This window comes from Populus alba, chromosome 17, assembly GCF_005239225.2.
Source record: "Populus alba chromosome 17, ASM523922v2, whole genome shotgun sequence".
NCBI classification, from domain to species: domain Eukaryota; kingdom Viridiplantae; phylum Streptophyta; class Magnoliopsida; order Malpighiales; family Salicaceae; genus Populus; species Populus alba.
This window is the reverse complement of record NC_133300.1, coordinates 2,748,836-2,768,511: the sequence shown is the minus strand read 5'-3', so window position 1 is coordinate 2,768,511 and position 19,676 is coordinate 2,748,836. Positions and strand designations below refer to the sequence as shown.

Genomic DNA, 19,676 nt, shown 5'->3' with positions numbered 1-19,676 from the left:
CATCAAAACAATTCAAAATATACAAATCAAATTAAATTTTAACAATTTATTTTTTTAAATTTTTATGGGAATACAGTTGTACCGCGTCCCTAAATGATGCCTAACTAACTCAACCGCTACGAAGCGATGGAGGACCCCAGATTTTGAACCACACCGCCCCTTCCTTGAAAGCAAAAGGAAGTGCTTTAAGTTTTGTGTTAGCTAGAGGAGCAGAAGGAAGTGCTTTTTGACTAGGAACTCTGTGGGTATATTGTTTTCTAACTAAGATTTGGTCCTGTCTTTTGCTAGACAGTCTCAATGAAAGCACATGCAGCATGGCACTACATGACATTATTTTCTACCCCACAATTATCCCTTCCCTCAATCCACGCATAATTGTGCGGGCTACTAAAAATACAATGCTCGATAGTCTATAAAAGACTACGGGAGATGAAGCTTCAAACAATGCAAGAGAAGCCTAAATAGAATTTTCTTGATCTCTTGTTAGTCATTTCTCTAATGGCTTCTTTTGGTAAGCAGGTGTTTTTCTTCTTTTTTCTAGTGATTTTCTCCTCTATCCAAGCTAGAGAGAGCACGTTCTTTAGTAAGTTCACACATTATACCATCACAGACAACAATGGTAAGAAAGAATCCACCATTTCTTCAGTACCAATTCAAGCACCTACATTAGCACCAGCTCCAGCTCCAGCAATAGACTTTCTACCAGATGTGCCATTACTAGCACCAGCACCAGCACCGGTCCTCGGCGAGATTGAGAAGGGCTATGGCCTTTTCGGTGAGGGCTCGGGAACTTCCCCTCGTAAGGAGACTTCAACCACCACCACCACCACCACTGCCGTTGATGAAAATGAGCTTTTGAATGAAGAACTAGATGGTGTGCCCTTTGACAAGAAGTATGAAAATAGCAACAATAACAACAATGGCTACACTAGCAACTACAACAACAACGGCTACAAAGTTGGCAGTGCTAGATATGAGACAGGCAATCAAAACAACAATGGCTACACTAGCAATTACAACAACAATGGCTACAAAGTTGGCAGTGCTAGATATGAGTCAGGCAATCAAAACAGCAATGGCTACACCAACAACTATTACAACAATGGCTACAAACTAGCTGGTGAAAGCTACGAAACAGGGAATCAAAATAATGAGAATGGCTACACCAACAACTACAACAACAATGGCAACACCAACAAATACAACTACAACAACAATGGCTATACCACAAACTATAATAACAATGGCTATGAGACAGAGAGACAAGGGATGAGTGACACAAGATTCATGGAGGGTGGTAAGTATTATTACCATGTGAAGAGTACTGAGAGACAAGGGATGAGTGACACAAGGTTCATGGAGGGTGGTAGGTACCCTAACAATGTGAAGAATACTGAGAGACAAGGAATGAGTGACACAAGGTTCTTGGAGGGTGGTAAGTACTATATCAATGTGAAGAATGAGAATTATTACCCTGCTAACGAGTACGTGTCAGGGAAGGTAAGCACTCAAAATCAAGGTTCATATGGAAATGATGAGAACCCTAATGAATTCAACACCATGGAGGAGTATGAGAGCCAGGAGGGATATGAAGAAAGCCAAGAGGAGTCTTTACCTTGAATACTGTTGTTGTTGTTAATTTGTAGAGAAAGAAAAGTTAAAGAATTACAGAGGGAGAGCCTATGATATATATTTGAGAGCAAGGCTAAGTTGTGAGGTCAAATTATCAATTTCCCGTTTCATGTTTAATTTTCTTTTTTGGTTTTGGGTCTTGGCAATATTTTTCATGGTTTGTGACTCAAAAGGGATGGAGGATTCTACAGTTTTTCACTTTCAAGTGAAACACTGTACTATCAAGGATCTTTAATTTGAGCATCCATTGAGTTCTTCAAAAATCTAGCACATGAATGCATGAAATGAGCTCTGTGTGGTTAAATTATTTTGTTCTAGTGTAAATCTTTCATTCATATCTCATTAATGTTGGAGAGTCTTATAATATATGGCTGGAGTTGTAATAACTCTTTTGTGACTATTAAAAAGTATACAAGTTATCCCAAGAAGCTGAAAAGCCCCTCCCTGCCTACAAGTTGAGCCTCCCAACATTTCTTACCAAGCTAAGATGTTAATTTCAATGGAAATTTGTGCCAAGGATCTTGAGCTTCTCTTGGAAACAGGATTAGGTACACTAAATTGCATTAGTTTCTGCCATAATTCACCAAAATGCAGTGGAAATTAGGCCATAATTCTTGAAATGCACTTTATCGAGTGATGAGGCCCCTGATCACTGGCAACTGCTTTAGCACAACTTACAGAACAAAATATGTTTCAAATGTTGGCTATACAGAGTTCCAAATTCCAGATATAACAATACGGGCAAGGAAACATCTGACTCAGTTGAGATCTCATTTATAGCTCTGGATCTGTTGCTTGGACAGAGGACAAAACATAGCATTTTGGATATCTTGGTTTCTAATCTGCTGCATCTTTGGCCGGCAGTGCAGTTGTCTCTTTCAGGCATAGGCCATATCTCGAGTTTAATCCTGAACATAGAACCACCAAGAAAAGTAATCTCTTGTTTTCATTTCTATTCTACTCAGATTCTCATGGAGGTATGTTCAAAAACAAAAGAGAGTGTAGAAAATCTGACATCAAGCATAGTTGCCATCAATCTGTGGCTTACACGGAATCTACATTGCCATTAGCCGGTGTAACTTAGACCAAAACATAATGGCCACCCTGCTATGGAAAGCATTGTTCAACACAAGTACAGAAATATGAAGAAAATGACTGGTGGTGAGCAGAGTGATCGATTTATGACGAAAATTAGCGTACAGATTATGCCTTTCCCTTTTGACAAGCAACAATACCTAGCTGGAATGGCCCAGCTGCAGAGCAATCAAAAGAGAAAGGTTGTCATGTAGCAGTTCAGACTTCATAACAGTACCAATCAGGCCTCGTTTATTTGTTAGAAAGAATTTTTTTTTCTGAAAAATAAATTTTTAAAAAATAAAATTATTTTTTGATATTTGGTAATGATTAAAAAAATAAGTTGAAAAGTATTTTTCAGTATTTGGTTATGTTATGGAAAATAAGCTGGAAAATAACTTATTAATGTTTTTTTTCTAGTTTATTAAAATAATAATAAACAAATTTTACAAATTAAAAAGTTGAATGAGAATGAAATTGAAAAAAAAAATATAATTTCATAAATTATCTCAAATAAAATAAATAATAATCAAAATAATAGAGATCAAATCAAAAAAATTAAAAAATTAAAAGATGAAGAAATTAAAATAATAATAATTAATATTTCATAAATTATTTTAAATAAAATAAGTAACAATCAAAAGAATAAGGACCAAATTTGATAGATAAAAAATTTCAATTAAAAATTTATAAGGGAAAAGCAAATAACAATTATAAAAGTAAAAACCAAAATTAATATAAAAATTAAATTCTAAGGGATGAAATTGAAAAGCAAATATTCAAAACAATATATATATATATAATCAAAAGTTTGAGGATCAAATTTGTTATAATAAGTAAATAATATGATATTTATAAATTTTTCACAACTTTTGGAAAGTGTTTTTCACCCAAAATAAAAGAAAAACACTTTTCTGGAAACCACGCCAAATTTTTTTTTTGTTTGGAAAGTGTTTTTCGTTGACCAACTTTTCTAATAATAAACAAATACAAGAAATGTTGGAAAATAGTTTTCTAGAAATCAATTTCCAGAAAACAAATATAGCCCAAGTATGCTTCTATATTTCCAGTAGAAAATAAAAAAAATGTGAACCTAAAATGTCAATAAAATAATTGACTAATTAGTTGATTAATGACCCTTTGATCTACACTTGATCCGGGTTAAAAACTCGACCATCATTCTATTAATTTTTTTTATATTAAAAAAAAGATATCCATTTATTTTTTTAGATTAATTCAGGATAGTTCTCCTAACCACAGTTATTAAAGCCGGACCGGCCCGGCGGATCGACCTAGGACCCGGACCGGCCCGGCGGATCGACCTAGGACCCGGCCGACCCGGTGGCTAGACCGGTCCGGGTTTGTCAAAAGACCGAAGAGCGCAATGACCTGGCAAAACCTGGGCGACTTGGCGGGTCGACCCATAACCAGAGCGACCCGGGCAAACTCGGACGAGACCCGGCGTTTTGGAGTTGGGTCTGCTTGAGATGATTGAAGATCGGGGTTTGAAGATCTTGAGGGTTGGCGTTGGGTCTGCTTGAGATGATTGAAGATCTGGATTTGGAGATCTTGAGGGTTGGCGTTGGGTTCCATTTCTTCCTTCTAGCCCTGACTATTGATGACTGTAACTTGAAGGAAATTGAAGGTTAACTGGGACGTTGAAGGGGATGTAAGAAAACTTCCAAGCAAGATAACTAAAAATGGCTAAGAAATGGCTGGTAGGAGGACTGCAATTGGAACGTGAGCCTAGGGAAGGCAAAAAAGAATAGATTAGATATTTGAAGGGAATCCTCCCCTACTCCTTAGACAGATCATATAAGTGATTATATAAATTGTCTAAAAGGGTACGATCCGTTTCATTATCCAGTCCCATCCAATCGAGGAGCTGGTCAGCTATTTTGTTTTTCCTTTTGACAGCTCCGATTTGAAGAAGCAAATGAAGCTCTTCGCTCACCCGTTTCCTCTTCGTTAGCAGGTCTTAGTCATCGAGGGGCGGGGGGGACCAAACTCACAGTTTCAGGAGAGAGAGAGGCAACAAGAGCAATGAGTGTGCTTCTGAGCTTCCAACATATCGTGTTCATCCTTGCACAAAACAGATCGTTCAAAAAAAAGAGACAACTTGGTTGCTTTGATGAAGTTAGAGAGGGTAAATAAACTTTGTGAGGAGATAGTGATGAGATGAGTCCCTTCCCTGCACAAAACAACCGACAACATGACTGCCACACTGATCCCCACTTCATTGCCTTCCTTTTCCATTTCTTATCTTTAACATAACCTGACCCTTAAATAACCTGGGTTTTATGGGTCAACCCGGGTCAACTCATAAAACCCGGAACCCGACTCTTTGGCCGGGTCAACTCTAGAACCGGATTTAATAACTATGCTCCTAAAATGTAATTCAATATCACAATATTAATCAGGTTAATAAAAAATCCTCGACTATTTTGAAATATATAATATTATTAGCGAATGTATAGCTCAGTTTTTCAAGAAAAATTACAAGCATCGAATCCAATGGACCTCTCAATTTCCTGATTTCTTCTACTAGGTGATTTTTGCCTACACAGTCTTAAGGTATATTACAAGCAAGTTTGAAAATGTGTTGTAAATCATATTTTTAAAATTTTAAAATTATAATTTTTTTAAAAATAATTTTTTTATATTTTTATATTTTTTTGATGTGTTAATATCAAAAATAATTTTAAAAAAATAAAATATTTTATTTTAATATATTTCTATATAAAAAACATTTTGTTACCACCACAATCTCAAATAGACTACTCTACAACTGAAAACAAGCATTGGGCCTCTTGCTTCTCCAAAGTGTGTGAACCTACAATCCTACATATTTCCAAGATATACTCGTTATAGTATTCTTCTAGATTAAAAAAAATAAAATTAAGCACCAGATGCTTATATAGAATAAAGATTTAAACTACTTGAGAGAGCGTAAATATCAGTTGCTTGCTTGTGTTTTCTGCTTTGAATATTGCTTAATGACACAGAGTCAAAATAAAAAAGCCCAACTTTATCTAGAAAGAAAGGGAGAAGAGGAGAGAGGACGGTCCAATTGAGCCTAACAAGGCTTGGCTCAATCGAGCCTGAAGAGAAGGGAGAAAGAAAAACTTAGAAAAAAAAAAGAGAGAGATTGGATGAGAAGAAGAGAGAAGAAGGGCCAACCAAGCCCAACTCAATATTAAAAAAAAAAAAAAAAAGAGGAGAGAGGAGAAATAAAAAAACATAGTTTTGAAATCCAGCCTGACCCGACAGGTCAACCAGGAACTCGGCCAACTCGGGGTTAGAACCTGGCTGGATGGAAGAAAAAACAGGAGAAGAAAAAACCCGGTGCAACTTAGTGGGATGACTCGGTGACCTAGTTGACTTGACAAGACCTGGTCGCAACCTGTTGATTTTTATATTTTTTTTTACTAAAATAACATCATTTTGATTTTTTAAAAAAATTAATTCGAGCAATCGGTGACCCGGTCAAAACTCAAAACCCAAATCTTGAATTAAACAGGGTCTGAAAACTATATATATATATATAAAAACCCACCAGAGCATTATCATTATTGACACACTAGACCACTCGATCTCACCTAGAAAAATTCAATAACATTAAAAAAAAAACTTATATCAAAGCCATCATGCCATTGCACAAGCTATCACAAGGTGATGGCCCTGATTCTGCACAAGTAATTTTTTTTTATTATTTTAATTTCTAATTATTCAACAACTCTTTAATTCAATTCTAAAATTTTAACTTCCACAAGTCTTTTTTATTCAAAATCCAAATCCCAATCATTAAGGAATTAGAAAAGTTACGTTAAAAATGAGCAAAAAAATAATTAAATTGAGAAAATAAAAAAAATAATAAAAAAAACCGAATCATGAAAAAAAACCAACTGATTCGGTTTTGATTTTATAAACCTAAAACTGAAAGAATCAAATCGAATTATACCGAACTCAAACTGAAAAAAAAAAAACCCGAGCAAAACCGAAAAAACCATGCAAATTAGTTTGAACCGGGTTTTGTTTTAAAAAAGCGAACCGCACCAAAACCAGTCGGTTTGAACCGGTTTCAGTTTTTTTTTTTATAAATTCGGTTTGGTTATTTTGTTTTTGATAAAAACCGAATCGAATAGAAAATAATCACCCTTAAATTACGTGTCTTGTCAAACAAATCAATCAACATATATAAACATCAAAAGATCTACATGGAAATAATATCAGTTTTATTGTTCATAATTTTATTCATTTGGTCTTCGAACAGAATCTAAGCAACACAAATTTTCGTACTAAATAATCTCATAAATAAATCTGGATTTTATATATAAAAAAAACCTAAAATTTCACGATGGGCGGTTCATTCTCAGCTCTCTATATTAATCTTTTAGAATTTTTTTATTTAATATACTACGTGTTTATAAACATTCAATACCTTTTTTTTTGTAAATATTTAAAGTGAGTTAATTATGGACCAGACCCTTTAGTTTAAAAAAACGGATTAATCAATCCCTGTAGTATTACAAATAATTATATAGCCATTTGACCGATATACTTCATTTAGTAGTTTTCGTTCGAAAATATACTTCATTACTTATAAAACTTTCCTTCCTCACCAAACTCTCTTTCATTTTTTTCCTATTTAAACAAAAACAAAATTAATCAAAAAGGAATGTGAGATCAAAGGGGTATTTGAGAGTGTAATAGTAGTTGTGTTTTGAAGTGTTTTTCACTTAAAAATATATTAAAATAATAATTTTTTATTATTATTTTTAAAAAATTATTTTGCATGTCAAAACGATCAAAAAATATATAAAAAATAATTTAAAATAATTTTCATGGAATTCAAGTTTTCATAGTTTAAGTGGAGATCCTTAATTACTTTGAAAAATATGATCATTAATATAAAAAAAGAAAATTAAAATGCAAATAAAATATCATTAGAAAATTAATGTATGGCTTAGTTCAAGAAAAAAAAGTATAATTTCCCGTACTATTCTCTTCAAATTCAAGATTCTTAGTAGCTTGAACTTTATTGAAACATTTAGTTTATTGTTACATCCACATATCAAACACTACAAGTGCATCTGTTAAACATACAAGTGCAAAATGTTCCACACATGCAATTTTTGCCCACACAGTCTTGCGGGACATGGCAGCTGAACACAGCAATTGGGCCTCTTGCTGCTACCATGTGTGAACCTGCAATTGTTCATGTTTCAAAAATATTACTCAACATAGTATTCTTCAGGAAATAAAAAAGGATTCATTGACAAAAACTAGAATATTTATTGTGAGAGGACTCATTGTTTATTGAAACAATATAATGGTTATTTTACTCTTCAAAAATAAAAATAAAAATGATGAACTAGCTAGTTGAGGTAAAATGATCTTTCTACAAGATTCATTAGTTACTTTTAGATTAACTTAGAATAAGTAGATTTTTTATTTTTTAAAAACACGGTGAAATGACTATATTACCTTGAAAACACATTTTTGTTTAATTGGTGTTCAAAGGCTTTTTTGTATTTTCATTATGGTTTTTTAATTATAATAAAGTTGGATAAGGAAATATTCGGTGTTTTTAATAAATATAAAATAAAAATTATAAAAAATAAAATTAGTTGGTGCATGCATCACACGTGCTAGCGCTACCATCACTCCGTAGTAAACATGCAGCATATACGACAAATACTATAGCTAAAAAAACAATGTTTGTTGATGTTTTTAGATTTATCTTGCTTGCTAACCTTAGATTTGGTCAATGATCTTTTCTTTGTTTTTTGTTTTTTCTCTCTTCACCTCGATTTTTGCACATGACCCTCAAAATTGTTAAAGCAACCCTTCATTGTTATTTTTATTTTAGATTTGGTTCATGTTTTTTTTTTTTATTATTTGTCTCATTTTAAATAATTTATAAAATTAGAACTTTTTCTTCAATTCCAACCTTATTTTAGATTTGGTTACTATTTGTCTTATTTTAGATTTGGTTTCATCCTTCAATATTAAATTGGTTAGGAATTGAACTTCTTAATTAAAATCCAGTTTATAATTTTATGGATTACGAATTTGAGAGATCAGTTTAGGTGTGAGAAATTCACCTGCTTGTTTTTTTTCTTCTTCTTTTTTTAGACTCTTGTTTTTTCATTTCATCTTTCAATACTCATTTAATTAAATATTGATATCCGTTGGTTTTTTTTTTTTTTAATTTTCCTTTTGTATGATTTTCTATAAATTTTAAAAATGACTTGGATTATCTTAAGTCTTTTTATTTATAATTCTTTGTTAAATTTATCTCTTTTTAAAGAGATTTTATTTTTTAACTAAATTAAATTAATTAATCAAATATAAGTATAAGTTGCTCACTTCATGGAATTTTGTTTGGTTTTATAATTTTATTAAGTTTATCTTCTATGAGCTAATCCCAATCTCAGAAATCTAGATCACAAGTTTGGAAGGTTAATCTAGTTGATTTAGCTTCTTTTTTAGGTTCTTTTTATTCATCCTTTAATATTGGGTTTGTTGGGGATTTTGTTTCATTATTTTTTAATTTTTTTATAGGGTTATCCTGATCTCATGTATTAGGTTACGAGTTTGATATGTTAACTTTATTTTTTTCTTAAAAAAAATTATTTTAGATTTTGCTTTTTAATATTGGGTTGGTTTAACAATAAAGCTTTTTATGTTATTCAATTTACTTTCTATAAGGTTATTCCAATGTCATGAACAAGTCATGAATTTGTCAGGCTACCTGGGTAGATCCGAGTAGGTTTTTTGTTCTTTTTTATAACAAAAATTCAATTTCATTATTCAATATTTGATTTACTTGGAATTAAGTTTTAATTTTTTTTATGTCTCGCTTTCTATAGTCATTATATTCTTATTTAATTTTAATTTTGTTATGAAATAAGATCATAAAACCCTTTTAAGAATACCAGGAGATATATTTTCATGATACTCACATTGCATTTTTTATAGTTAATTATTACTATTTTTTGCTCGATTTATCTATTATCATTTTTTTTTTATCATATTATTAAATTAACTACTCTTATATTGGATCTAATTAAGTTGAAGATCTGAGTTTTAAATTTTTCTTATTTTTTAAATGCTACTATAATCTTAATATTTTTTTTATATTAAAAAAAATTGATCTAACTAGTGACATAAATCAACCACCAATCTAGCATAAAATAAAATATATACGCTAATTGAGAGAGAGAGAGAGAGAGAGACTAACAAGATGCTGCCAGCAATAGCACGACCAAAAAAAGCCAACATGAATGAAGAAGACTTCTCCATATCTTCTGGGATGATTCTGAGAAAATGTTTTAGATTGCAAATGCCAATTGCTTGAGTTTCTATCTCTAAATATTTCGTAGGTTCTTCTTGATGATTGCTGTGTTATATATAGGAGGGATCGCATGGCTTTAATGGGGAAAAAAACAACCAGTTAATTAAGCACTAAATGCTAGTTTGGCGGATATATCACTTACCTTGTTTACCTAGATTTTGTTCAATCCTTTTATGCACTCTTTTTTTATGATAGCTTTGGTGGGTAGATTCCTGCTTGTTTAGCAGTATGGTTGTGGTTGCGATTGTTTTTTAAATAATATTTTGTATTAAAATATATGTTAATAGTATTTTTTATTTTTTAAAAAATTATTTTTGATATCATTATATGAAAATAATTTGAAAATACTAAAAACATATTAATTTGAAGTAAATAAAAAATTATTTTTAAAAATACAAAAACAAATAAACATATCTATTTCACTTTAGGTTTGGCGGGCCAAATGGCCTGAGAAATGCTTGGTAGGTTCTTCATTTTGCTCGTCTTTTGAAACTGCACTCTTCAACCAAGAAATCATATCTGCAGAGACAATCGCACTAATGGAGACCATTACTCTTGGCCAAATGGTAATGAAAATATTGGCTTAGCTTATGTTTACTCTTCAACATAATAAATATATGAAATTGGATTTTAAAGCGATCTAAATAAAACCATACAGGAACACAGCAAGGAAAAAAAAATGTAGGAACATATTTAGTCTAAAAGTTTTTCACGGACAGCAAATATAAACCCTAATTTCATAAGTTTATTCTCTCTAAAATAATAATAATAATAAAGTTTATCTTTTTATAAGGTTTATAAAGCCTTAAATAGATAATATCTCAACTACAAAAAAATTAAAATTACAAAAGAATAAAATCTGAAATAAACAAGAAACTAAAAATTAACAAGAAAAATCACAAAAAATTATCAAATTCAAGACCTTAGGACAATATTTTCAAAATCTAAAGATATAATGGTTGAAGTAGCGAGTCCATAATTATTTTAAGAAAAACATAATTCAGAAATTCTTGTAAAAATTTGAATATGATCCAATGATCAAATAAAAAAATTATGGCATTCTTTAGTTATTTTTTTGGTCTGGTACGACTAGATTTCTTTTTAATATAGACTTATTTTATTGGTTTATAAGGATCTATTAGGCTATCCATATAATTTATTTATAGCATATTTTAATTTAATTATAACAAAATCACACTTGACTTCACTGTACAAAACCACTTATTATCATCATAGTGACCATTGCTTAATTGAGGAAAAAATCCTTGTCAATATTGCCGTTGCTTGATTGGCGTGATTAAATCTTAACATGCCCCCTGGAGTGTGCATGTTAGAAATACCAAACTTGTCCTTTAAAAAGTGTTTGGAAATATGATGCAAACCACATTTTTTTTAAATTTAATTTTTTAATAAAAAATTAACTTTTTTTATATGTTTTAAATCGTTTTGATGTACTAATCTTAAAAATAATTAAAAAAAATATATATTTTAATATATTTCAGTACGAAAAAACTTTAAAAAAACAACAGCAATCACAGTACTAATACTCCTAAGATATAAAATTGTGACATTGGGGAACAAGTCAGCTAATTGATGGGAAGTAGAAATGTGAGCATTACAAATCAAGCCTGCTTGAGCTTCTTCTCGGCAATCAAGTTAAAGATCAAATTTGATGCGAAGTACAAATCTTAATAGAACTCGTTGAAAATAATTTAGATAATTTTTTTTCTTAATTTCCTTACATTGTTGGCAAAAAAGTTTGCGAAAAGGTGGCAAACTTGTTCGCAACACAGAGTTTCCAAGTATAACAACACATGCAAGCAAACATCCGACTCTGTCAAGATCTCTGGATCTGTTGCTTGCACTGGGATCAAATACATCATTTTGGATGTCCTGATTTCTGAAATGCTGCATCGTTGGCCAGCAGTTATCGCTTTCAGGTTTTACCTTTTCTTTTCACTTTGCCATCATCCACATTTCATCCTGGGCAGAGGCCATCTATCGAGTTTAATCCTGAACATAGAGCCATCAAGAATATAATGCTATTAGTATTAAGCATCTGTTAAATATTCTGATCAAAGTTTTTCTTCTAAATATCCCATAAAATACCATGTTAGCAAGATCACTATTGTTCTTGTTTTCATTTCTTAATAACTCTGCTTTGAAAACAGAATCTCAAATTACATTAACCTCAACAGAAAACAATAAGAAAACAGGAATTATGATCTTGGGCTGGCATTTGCTGATTCACTGTAAATCATGCACGCCTTTGTTTTTGAACAAATTGCTGGGAACCTATCTCTACCTAATGTGGTGATGGGCTGTTGTTGTGAAAATGCCATGCTCCAAAAATAGAATTTAAAACAAAGGAGATGCAAGGCTGAGAATTTAGTAAATACCTGAGCACGTTGGACAAATGACAGGAGAGTGTTATTGCATAATTCTTCATCCTCTAATTAGAAATTTTTATACTGCTGATGTGAGAAATTTTGGGCCAATTTTCCCCCGTCTCCCTTTCACACCTTGTGGCCAGCAAAGGACAATCGATAATCTTAAGATATTCAAGGGAGGAGGGCAGCCCTTCTTCTGGCATGAACTCAAGCTTAGGAGAATGCGAGATCAACAATTTGCGAAGAGAGGTGAAGTGTTGAAGCCCCGTATAGTTCAGAGATTTAAGATTTCTGAGATCTGAGATTTGAAGAGATACAAGGGAGGAGGGCAGCCCCTCACCTGGCACGGACTCAAGCTTGGGAGAACTAGAGATACGTAATTTACGAAGGGAGGTGAGGTGCCGAAGCCCCTTATATTGCAGATCTTCAAGATTCAAGATTTCAAGGTTTTCAAGGGAGGAGGGAAGCATGTCTTCTGGAAGGGACTCCAGCTTAGGACTCTTGAGAATCAATGTGCGAAGAGAGGTGAGGTGCTGAAGCTCCTTGTAGTCCCGACCTCGTTGATCCCATAATTGAAGGCATTCAAGGGAGGGAGGCAGCCCCTGCAAAGATGCAAGCTTTGGACAATTCCAGATCTTCAATCTGCGAAGAGAGGTGATGTGCTGAAGCCCCATGTAGTCCAGAGATTCCAGTGTCATGACATGAAGGTATTCAAGGGAGGAGGGAAGCGCCTGCTCTGATATGGACTCAAGCTTAGGGCAACCCTGGATACTCAATTTCCTAAGAGAGGTGAGATGATGAAGCCCCTTATGGTCAAGAGACTTCAGATTTCCCAGACGTTTGATTTTAAGGGTTGTGAGAGTAGAGGGCAACGTCTCCTCGTCAAAAGACTCCACATCGTTCCCAGTAAATCTGAAGCATGAAAGAGAAGGGAGTGCTTGCAAACCACATACCTTGAGCTTGATACAATCCACAATGCAAAGTGTGTGTAATTTGGAGGGCAAACCTCCTTCAGGAAACGAATCAACTTCTGGAAGTGATCTTAATTGCAAATCCTCAAGGGAAGGGAGGAGGGAATGCATGTTTTCTGGCAAAGACTTCAAATATAAGCAACCCTCTAACACAAGGCTTGTCAAATCTGGTGCAGCTAGTCCTCCTCGGGGGAAAGACACCAAATTAGGACAGTGTCTGACAGTCAAATGACGGAGAGCAGGAAGAGATCTCTCGCCTATACAAAGAGATTCGAGATTGAGACATTGTTTGACTGTAAGTGTGGATACCTGGGGTAAAAGGTCTAGCCGGCAGGAGTTAAATGAACTACATCTATCGATTTCAACATCTGTGAAAGAAGAGGGATCCACATGACTCATTTGCTCCATTCCCTTTAGCTGGGGATATTCTCTAAATTGAAGGCACCGCCCACCGCCATATAATACCGATGCATTTATACGACCACTAGAACCATCAAATACATTGATTTCGGTGAGCAGGGGAGCCTCTGGAATTGAAACCACAAGCTGCGGACACGCTCGAATCTCAAGTATCAATAAAGAAGGAAGGTGATTAGGCAAGCCATTTGTTAACTCGGGACAACCTGCTATCAAGAGCTTTGCAAGATGAGGGAAAGCACCAGCTACATCTGTATTCCATTCCTGCCATTTTCTCATCCCCTCGAACTTTAATATTTTGAGGGATTTAAATGGCTTCTCCATCGAAGAGTCACTTCCATAGAACTCAGAGCCAACTGCCACGACTTCATCAAATCCTTTAATTTGGAGCTCTTCTAGAGATGAAAGCTGCCCCAGTGGTGGTAAGGAGATGCAGTTCTTACATCCAGAAAGTGTCAACGCTACCATATTTGAGAAGGAAGAGTTTCCAAACCAACCGGGAAACATCGTACCCCCATAACCAGTAATGACAAGCTGTTTCACATTTTCAGAAGGCTCCAATTTCTCAAGCACGTCTCTCTCATGTTGTGTGTCATCCGTATTCCCACCCCATATCAACCTCAGCTTCTCAATCTTCTTCTTACCCTTCAAATTGGCATCCAAAGCATCTTGAGCATTTGCAACATCTCTGAGATTCCGAATAGAAAGTTTTCTCCTTATATGTGAGAGCTTCCCCAGCTCTTTCATGCTAGACCCACTCTCTTTTCCCACAATGTAATATTGCAAAGTTCGAAGCTTTGTGAGTTTCCCCATTTTTGGTGGCATCTCTTTCAAATTTGTCCCTTCAATATCAAGATGTTGTAAGTCGACCAAGTTCGAAATGTTGGATGGCAACTCCATGAGATTTCGACACTCTCTTAACAATAGAGTTTGCAGATAGTACAAGGTGCTCACACTTTCGGGCAACCGTTTAATTAATGTCTGAGAAAGGTCCAAGTGCCGCAAATGTTTCAAGTTGCCGATGGAATTGGGCAACTGAGAAGATTTATAGCTCCACCGATATAAAGATAGCGTTCGCAAGCGCTTAAGATTTGTCAACATGTCATTCAGCACCCCACTATCAATCCCCCCCACGTATGTTAGTGGAGACAAGGTGCGCAAATGTTGGACTCCATGAATGCGAGGAAATATCTTAGAGACCCCATCACATAGTGTTGAAGTGATTGATAAATGACGAGTCCTTTCTGGAAGCGTGCATGAATTTTCACCCTCCAACCCAGAGCCCGATTCTCCATCCATAATAAACTTAAAGCAGAATTCTCCTGACATGTATTCAGCTAGATCACTTGTGAGGTCGTGCATGCTGAAATATGATGGGGCGTAAAGTGATTGCTGAAACAATGACCTAGAGACAAGGTCATTGAAGTATTTGTCACCTATTTCTTCCATCTCCTCAACACCTCTGGACTGGACTAGAAAACCTTGTGCCATCCATGAAGTGATTACTTGATTCTTCTCAAATACGTAACCCTTGGGAAATATTGCACAATAAGCAAAACAACGTTTGAGGTGTGAAGGGAGATAATAATAGCTCAATGTTAGAGCTGGAGGGATGTTTTCATTCGACAAACCCCACATGTTGCTATTGGATATCTGCTCCCATTCCTTGACATCTCCTTCGGAATGCAAAAGACCCCCAAGAGTTTTCGCAGCCAGCGGTAAACCTTTGCACTTTCTCGCTATTTCTCTGCCAAATGTTTCCAAGTGTGAGAATGCTCCAGAATTTGCACTGCTAAATGCATGCCTTGCAAACAACTGCCAGCAATCTTCATCGCTGATTACATTCAAGCGGTGAGAGGGGATGACAGTTTGCGTGACTTTTGCTACATCTTCATTCCGTGTTGTCACGACAATCTTACTTCCAGGCTCTGCATACTGCAAAGGCAGCAGTAATTTAACCCATTCGTTGTACACAATGTTCCACGCATCATCTAGAACAAGTAGAAGTTTTTTCCCTTTCAATGCCTCCATTAGAGATTCATCTGGTTCTTTGGTGCCGCAAGTACCTCCGTTGATCTTCTTAAGAATATCATCAACTATCCTGGTGACATCAAATTGTTGCGAAGCCCAGACCCAGGCTTTGAGCTCGAAGCACTCATCTACCCTTCTGTCTTTGTAGATAAGCTGAGCAAGAGTGGTTTTACCAACCCCTCCCATGCCCACAATAGGAATCACACCTACATTTGCACCATCTGTATTGTTTTTTGTCAACAAGTACTTCATTATGGCTTCCTTATCAGCTTCCCTTCCATATACATGAGATTCATCAACTACAGGAGTTGTTTTCTCTGACAATGGTCTCCATCCACCAGTACCTTCTATGTAGCGCAGATCACCCTTGTGTTTAACTAAACGTTCAAGCTTCTCATAGATCTTTTGCAACTCTGCTTCCATCTCTTTCATCCTTTTATTAGCTGGATTAAGAATTGGAAACAAATTCCTTACCTGCAATGGCGGAACATATCCATGTATATGAGATAGAATTTAGGAACATATAAATACTAAAATTATTGAACTCGTACCGAGTAAGTTAACACACAGATGCAATGATGTTTTGTTTATAAAAAATTAAAAGAAAATTAAAATGAGATTATGTTCTTAAAAAAAATTAAGTCTAACCAAGATTCTAATGAGATGATAGGATGGTGAATTAACCCTCCAGGTTACTAAAATTTGAAAGATAAATTCAGCAATTAGCACAGTAAACATAAAAAAGTGATGCAATGATATCGTTTGAAAAAACTTTGAAAAATAGTATATTTTCACCTTATCACACCTAAGAAAAGCAATATTTACTAAATTTTATTATTTCTAAGCATAACAAGATATTGTCGTACTTCCGAATAGCGACATTTAGTAAATGTTATGCTTTTAAAAAGCGACAAGGTGAAACTTTAATCATCTAACTTAATTAATTGACTTGTTCATAATGGTTACTTAAATCGGTCGACCGATTATGAAAATAATAAGAAAAATCTCAAAAATACCAAAATGAAGGGCCTCGATGAGATTTTTGATATCTAGAGATTTGATAGTCTACATAACGACATATTGGCTACAATAGGGAAGATGATTTTTGAAAACTTCTATACAAGTTTGAGTGCGATTTAACAGTCTAATAAAAAATTATAGCTTTTTTAGTCGTTATTCTGGTCTGTCGGAACTAGATCTCCTCTTGAGCCTTAAACTATCTCATCGGTCCGTAAATGCATTTGTTAGGTCATACACGTAATTTGTTTAGGGAAAATTCTCATTTAGTTATGATAGACACACATGACTATTTAGAATCACTTGTTATCACAAGTCTTTATACATCATTGACATTGAAAAATAAATAACAACTACTGTGTGAATAATAATTTTTTGAAATTTTAATTGAAATCTATTTTTTTAGTCTACATATTGAACACATATATATTTTGACTCATAATTAATATTTGGAAGAAAAAATTCATAAAATTATTGTTTTTATGTGAAATAGTCGACTAGTTAATACAACTGAATTCAATCGACCGACTAGTTTGAACTGGATGATTGAACTTTCATTTTATTGCGCTTAAGAAGAATAACATTTATTAAATGTTGCTATTTGAAAATGTGAAAGTATGCCATTTCATATTTTTTTTTCAAAGGTGTTATTATATCAATATTTTATATTTATTATACTAATTTTTTTTAAAAAAATTGAATGGGTCAACTTTGATTTTTTTTATTTTTAAAAAAACAAATTTAATTCAAATTCTAGATTTAACATGTTTTAATTAAGTTGACAGCTGGGCCGCCAGTGGTTGGAATTTGTTGGAATAATAATGAGTAGTGGTTGCAGGAGAGTATCATAGGATTGGTTGCATGAGATAAATTAGCATCATTGATTGAGGGGTGTTGTTTGCATGAAATATTTCAAGAAAAGATATGAAATTTTCTGATATTTTACAATTCAAATTGTGCTTGTAAAAATCAGAGGGATCGATACCAACATTATACGAGAAAGGCAAAAACATATGCTTACCCGATTCCTCACACTTCGAGAGGCAGCTTTAATATCCTTGGATCGTAGATGTTCATATTCAATCACCTCCATTAAGTCCTCAGCTTCATACACAGCATGTCTAGCATCATTAAGCCACCTCTGCACAGCAGGCTTGGTAATCTGCTTCTCCTCCGCGTCGTCGAGAAGTCCGTTGAGAGTATTCAGAGTTTCTTTCAACTTTCCCAGAAGACCATCATTGAGCTTGTGGCTTTTGAAGAAGCCCAGAATCTCAGGAGCGGTCACCTTCTCGCTCAGAACCTCAATGACAGCGGAGAGAATTGATCCTCCAATGTACTCCACAGCCATGATGGGATCTTTGCAGAGAATTGGAAGGAAGCAGAAGCAAAGAATTGTAGAGAAGAAGACGTTTTTAACGAATGGAAAAGGAAAGAAAAATCAAAGTAAGTACGCGGGTTCTCAGTTGACTTCACAGCTCAGCCACTCGAAACTATTGACCCCAGATTATCACTATACAATTCATCGGATACCCTACGAGTTCAGAAAAGACAGTTTCTAAGCTCGAGTGAGAGTAACCTTTGAATAGTTTCTTAAAGTGAGCAAACACTTTATACTAACTAAGCATTTCTTGAATAAAAAAGAAAAAGAAACGAATAGAGCCATCACATATGATTTTAATTTAAAGTTTTTATTAGTAAATATTTTATCTTTTAAGTAATCTATCTCTCCAAAATATTTAATACTCCTTAAATAAATATAAAAACTACTCTCAAAAAATTAAAAAACCAAAAGAAATATTAAAACTAGTCGGAGAATAGCATGTTTTGGGTCAAAAACAGCCTAAAAAGTTTTATTAGTAAATTATTTTTGAGATGAGTCTATCAAAATAATTTAAAATATAAAAATATTAATTTTTAATAAAAATAAATTAAATTATTTAGAAACATAGATTAAACGTTCTATCTTCGTAATCTCAGGTAGGAAGCCCACAGGAATTTGCATAGGCAGCAAGGATCAAGGGAGACAGCTGGAAACCTTGACCTCAAAGACCCAAATATTAATTTTAATTTCTCAATTTTCTTTCCAAGTGTTTTATATTGCATCACTCTCCCACTCTACCGAGTCGTTCCTCGAATCTTCTCAAGGAAAAGGATTTAAAAAAGAAAAACACAATTTATTAGCACAGATTGTGTTGCCGGCCAAGAAAAGCAACCGTGATAAGTGGGGAAGTTATCATTTTCTTACTTTTGTGGTGTAAAATTATTGATATGAAGCTATCTGGTCAATTATCAAATTAACGAACAATCTTCCTTTGACGTTGACTTGTCGTCTCATTTTCCTGAAACAAGCATACGTTGTGGAATTGAAAAACTAAGCAAAGTTGCAATAAATCTCGTAACTTATGGATTGATTTGGTTCTGCAAGGAGTAATATCACATCCAGCTTTGAAAATAGTGTTGTTTTTATAACAGTTATTTTTTTAAAATATTTTTAATTAAAAAATATATTAAAAATAATATTTTTTTTAAAATTTTAAAATTTATTTTTAACATTATCATATTAAAATGATATGATAATATAAATGATTTAAAATAAAAAAAAATTAATTTTTTTAAGAAAAATTTTGAAATGTAAAAACAAACAACCTTAAAAGAAGGTGTTTGAGAGCATTATAGTGGTTGCTTTTCAAAATATTTTTTACTTAAAAATATATTAAAATAATATCTTTTATTTTTTAAAATTTATTTTTTACTTCAACACATCAAAACAATGCAAAAATATAT

General features: G+C 33.7%; 1 protein-coding gene across 1 annotated transcript; it reads right to left on the bottom strand.

Moving 5' to 3' along the window:
* Window positions 1-11,848: 11,848 nt before the first annotated feature.
* Window positions 11,849-18,451, bottom strand: LOC118032447 (putative disease resistance RPP13-like protein 1). The gene is made up of 3 exons (XM_035037161.2): window positions 17,914-18,451; window positions 12,466-16,349; window positions 11,849-12,079 (listed from the first exon to the last, which is right to left on the bottom strand). The coding sequence occupies exons 1-2, from the start codon at window positions 18,238-18,240 to the stop codon at window positions 12,519-12,521; spliced, it is 4,158 nt and encodes a 1,385-aa protein (XP_034893052.1). The 5' UTR covers window positions 18,241-18,451; the 3' UTR covers window positions 11,849-12,079; window positions 12,466-12,518.
* Window positions 18,452-19,676: the final 1,225 nt, after the last annotated feature.

What these genes read in the sequence shown, in the direction of transcription:
- LOC118032447 (XM_035037161.2), bottom strand. Translation starts at nt 18,240, where the DNA reads ATGGCTGTGGAGTACATTGGAGGATCAATTCTCTCCGCTGTCATTGAG. An exon ending in CTCGAAGTGTGAGGAATCGG is followed by an intron (nt 16,350 to 17,913) that starts GTAAGCATATGT and finishes CCGCCATTGCAG; the next exon opens with GTAAGGAATTTGTTTCCAAT.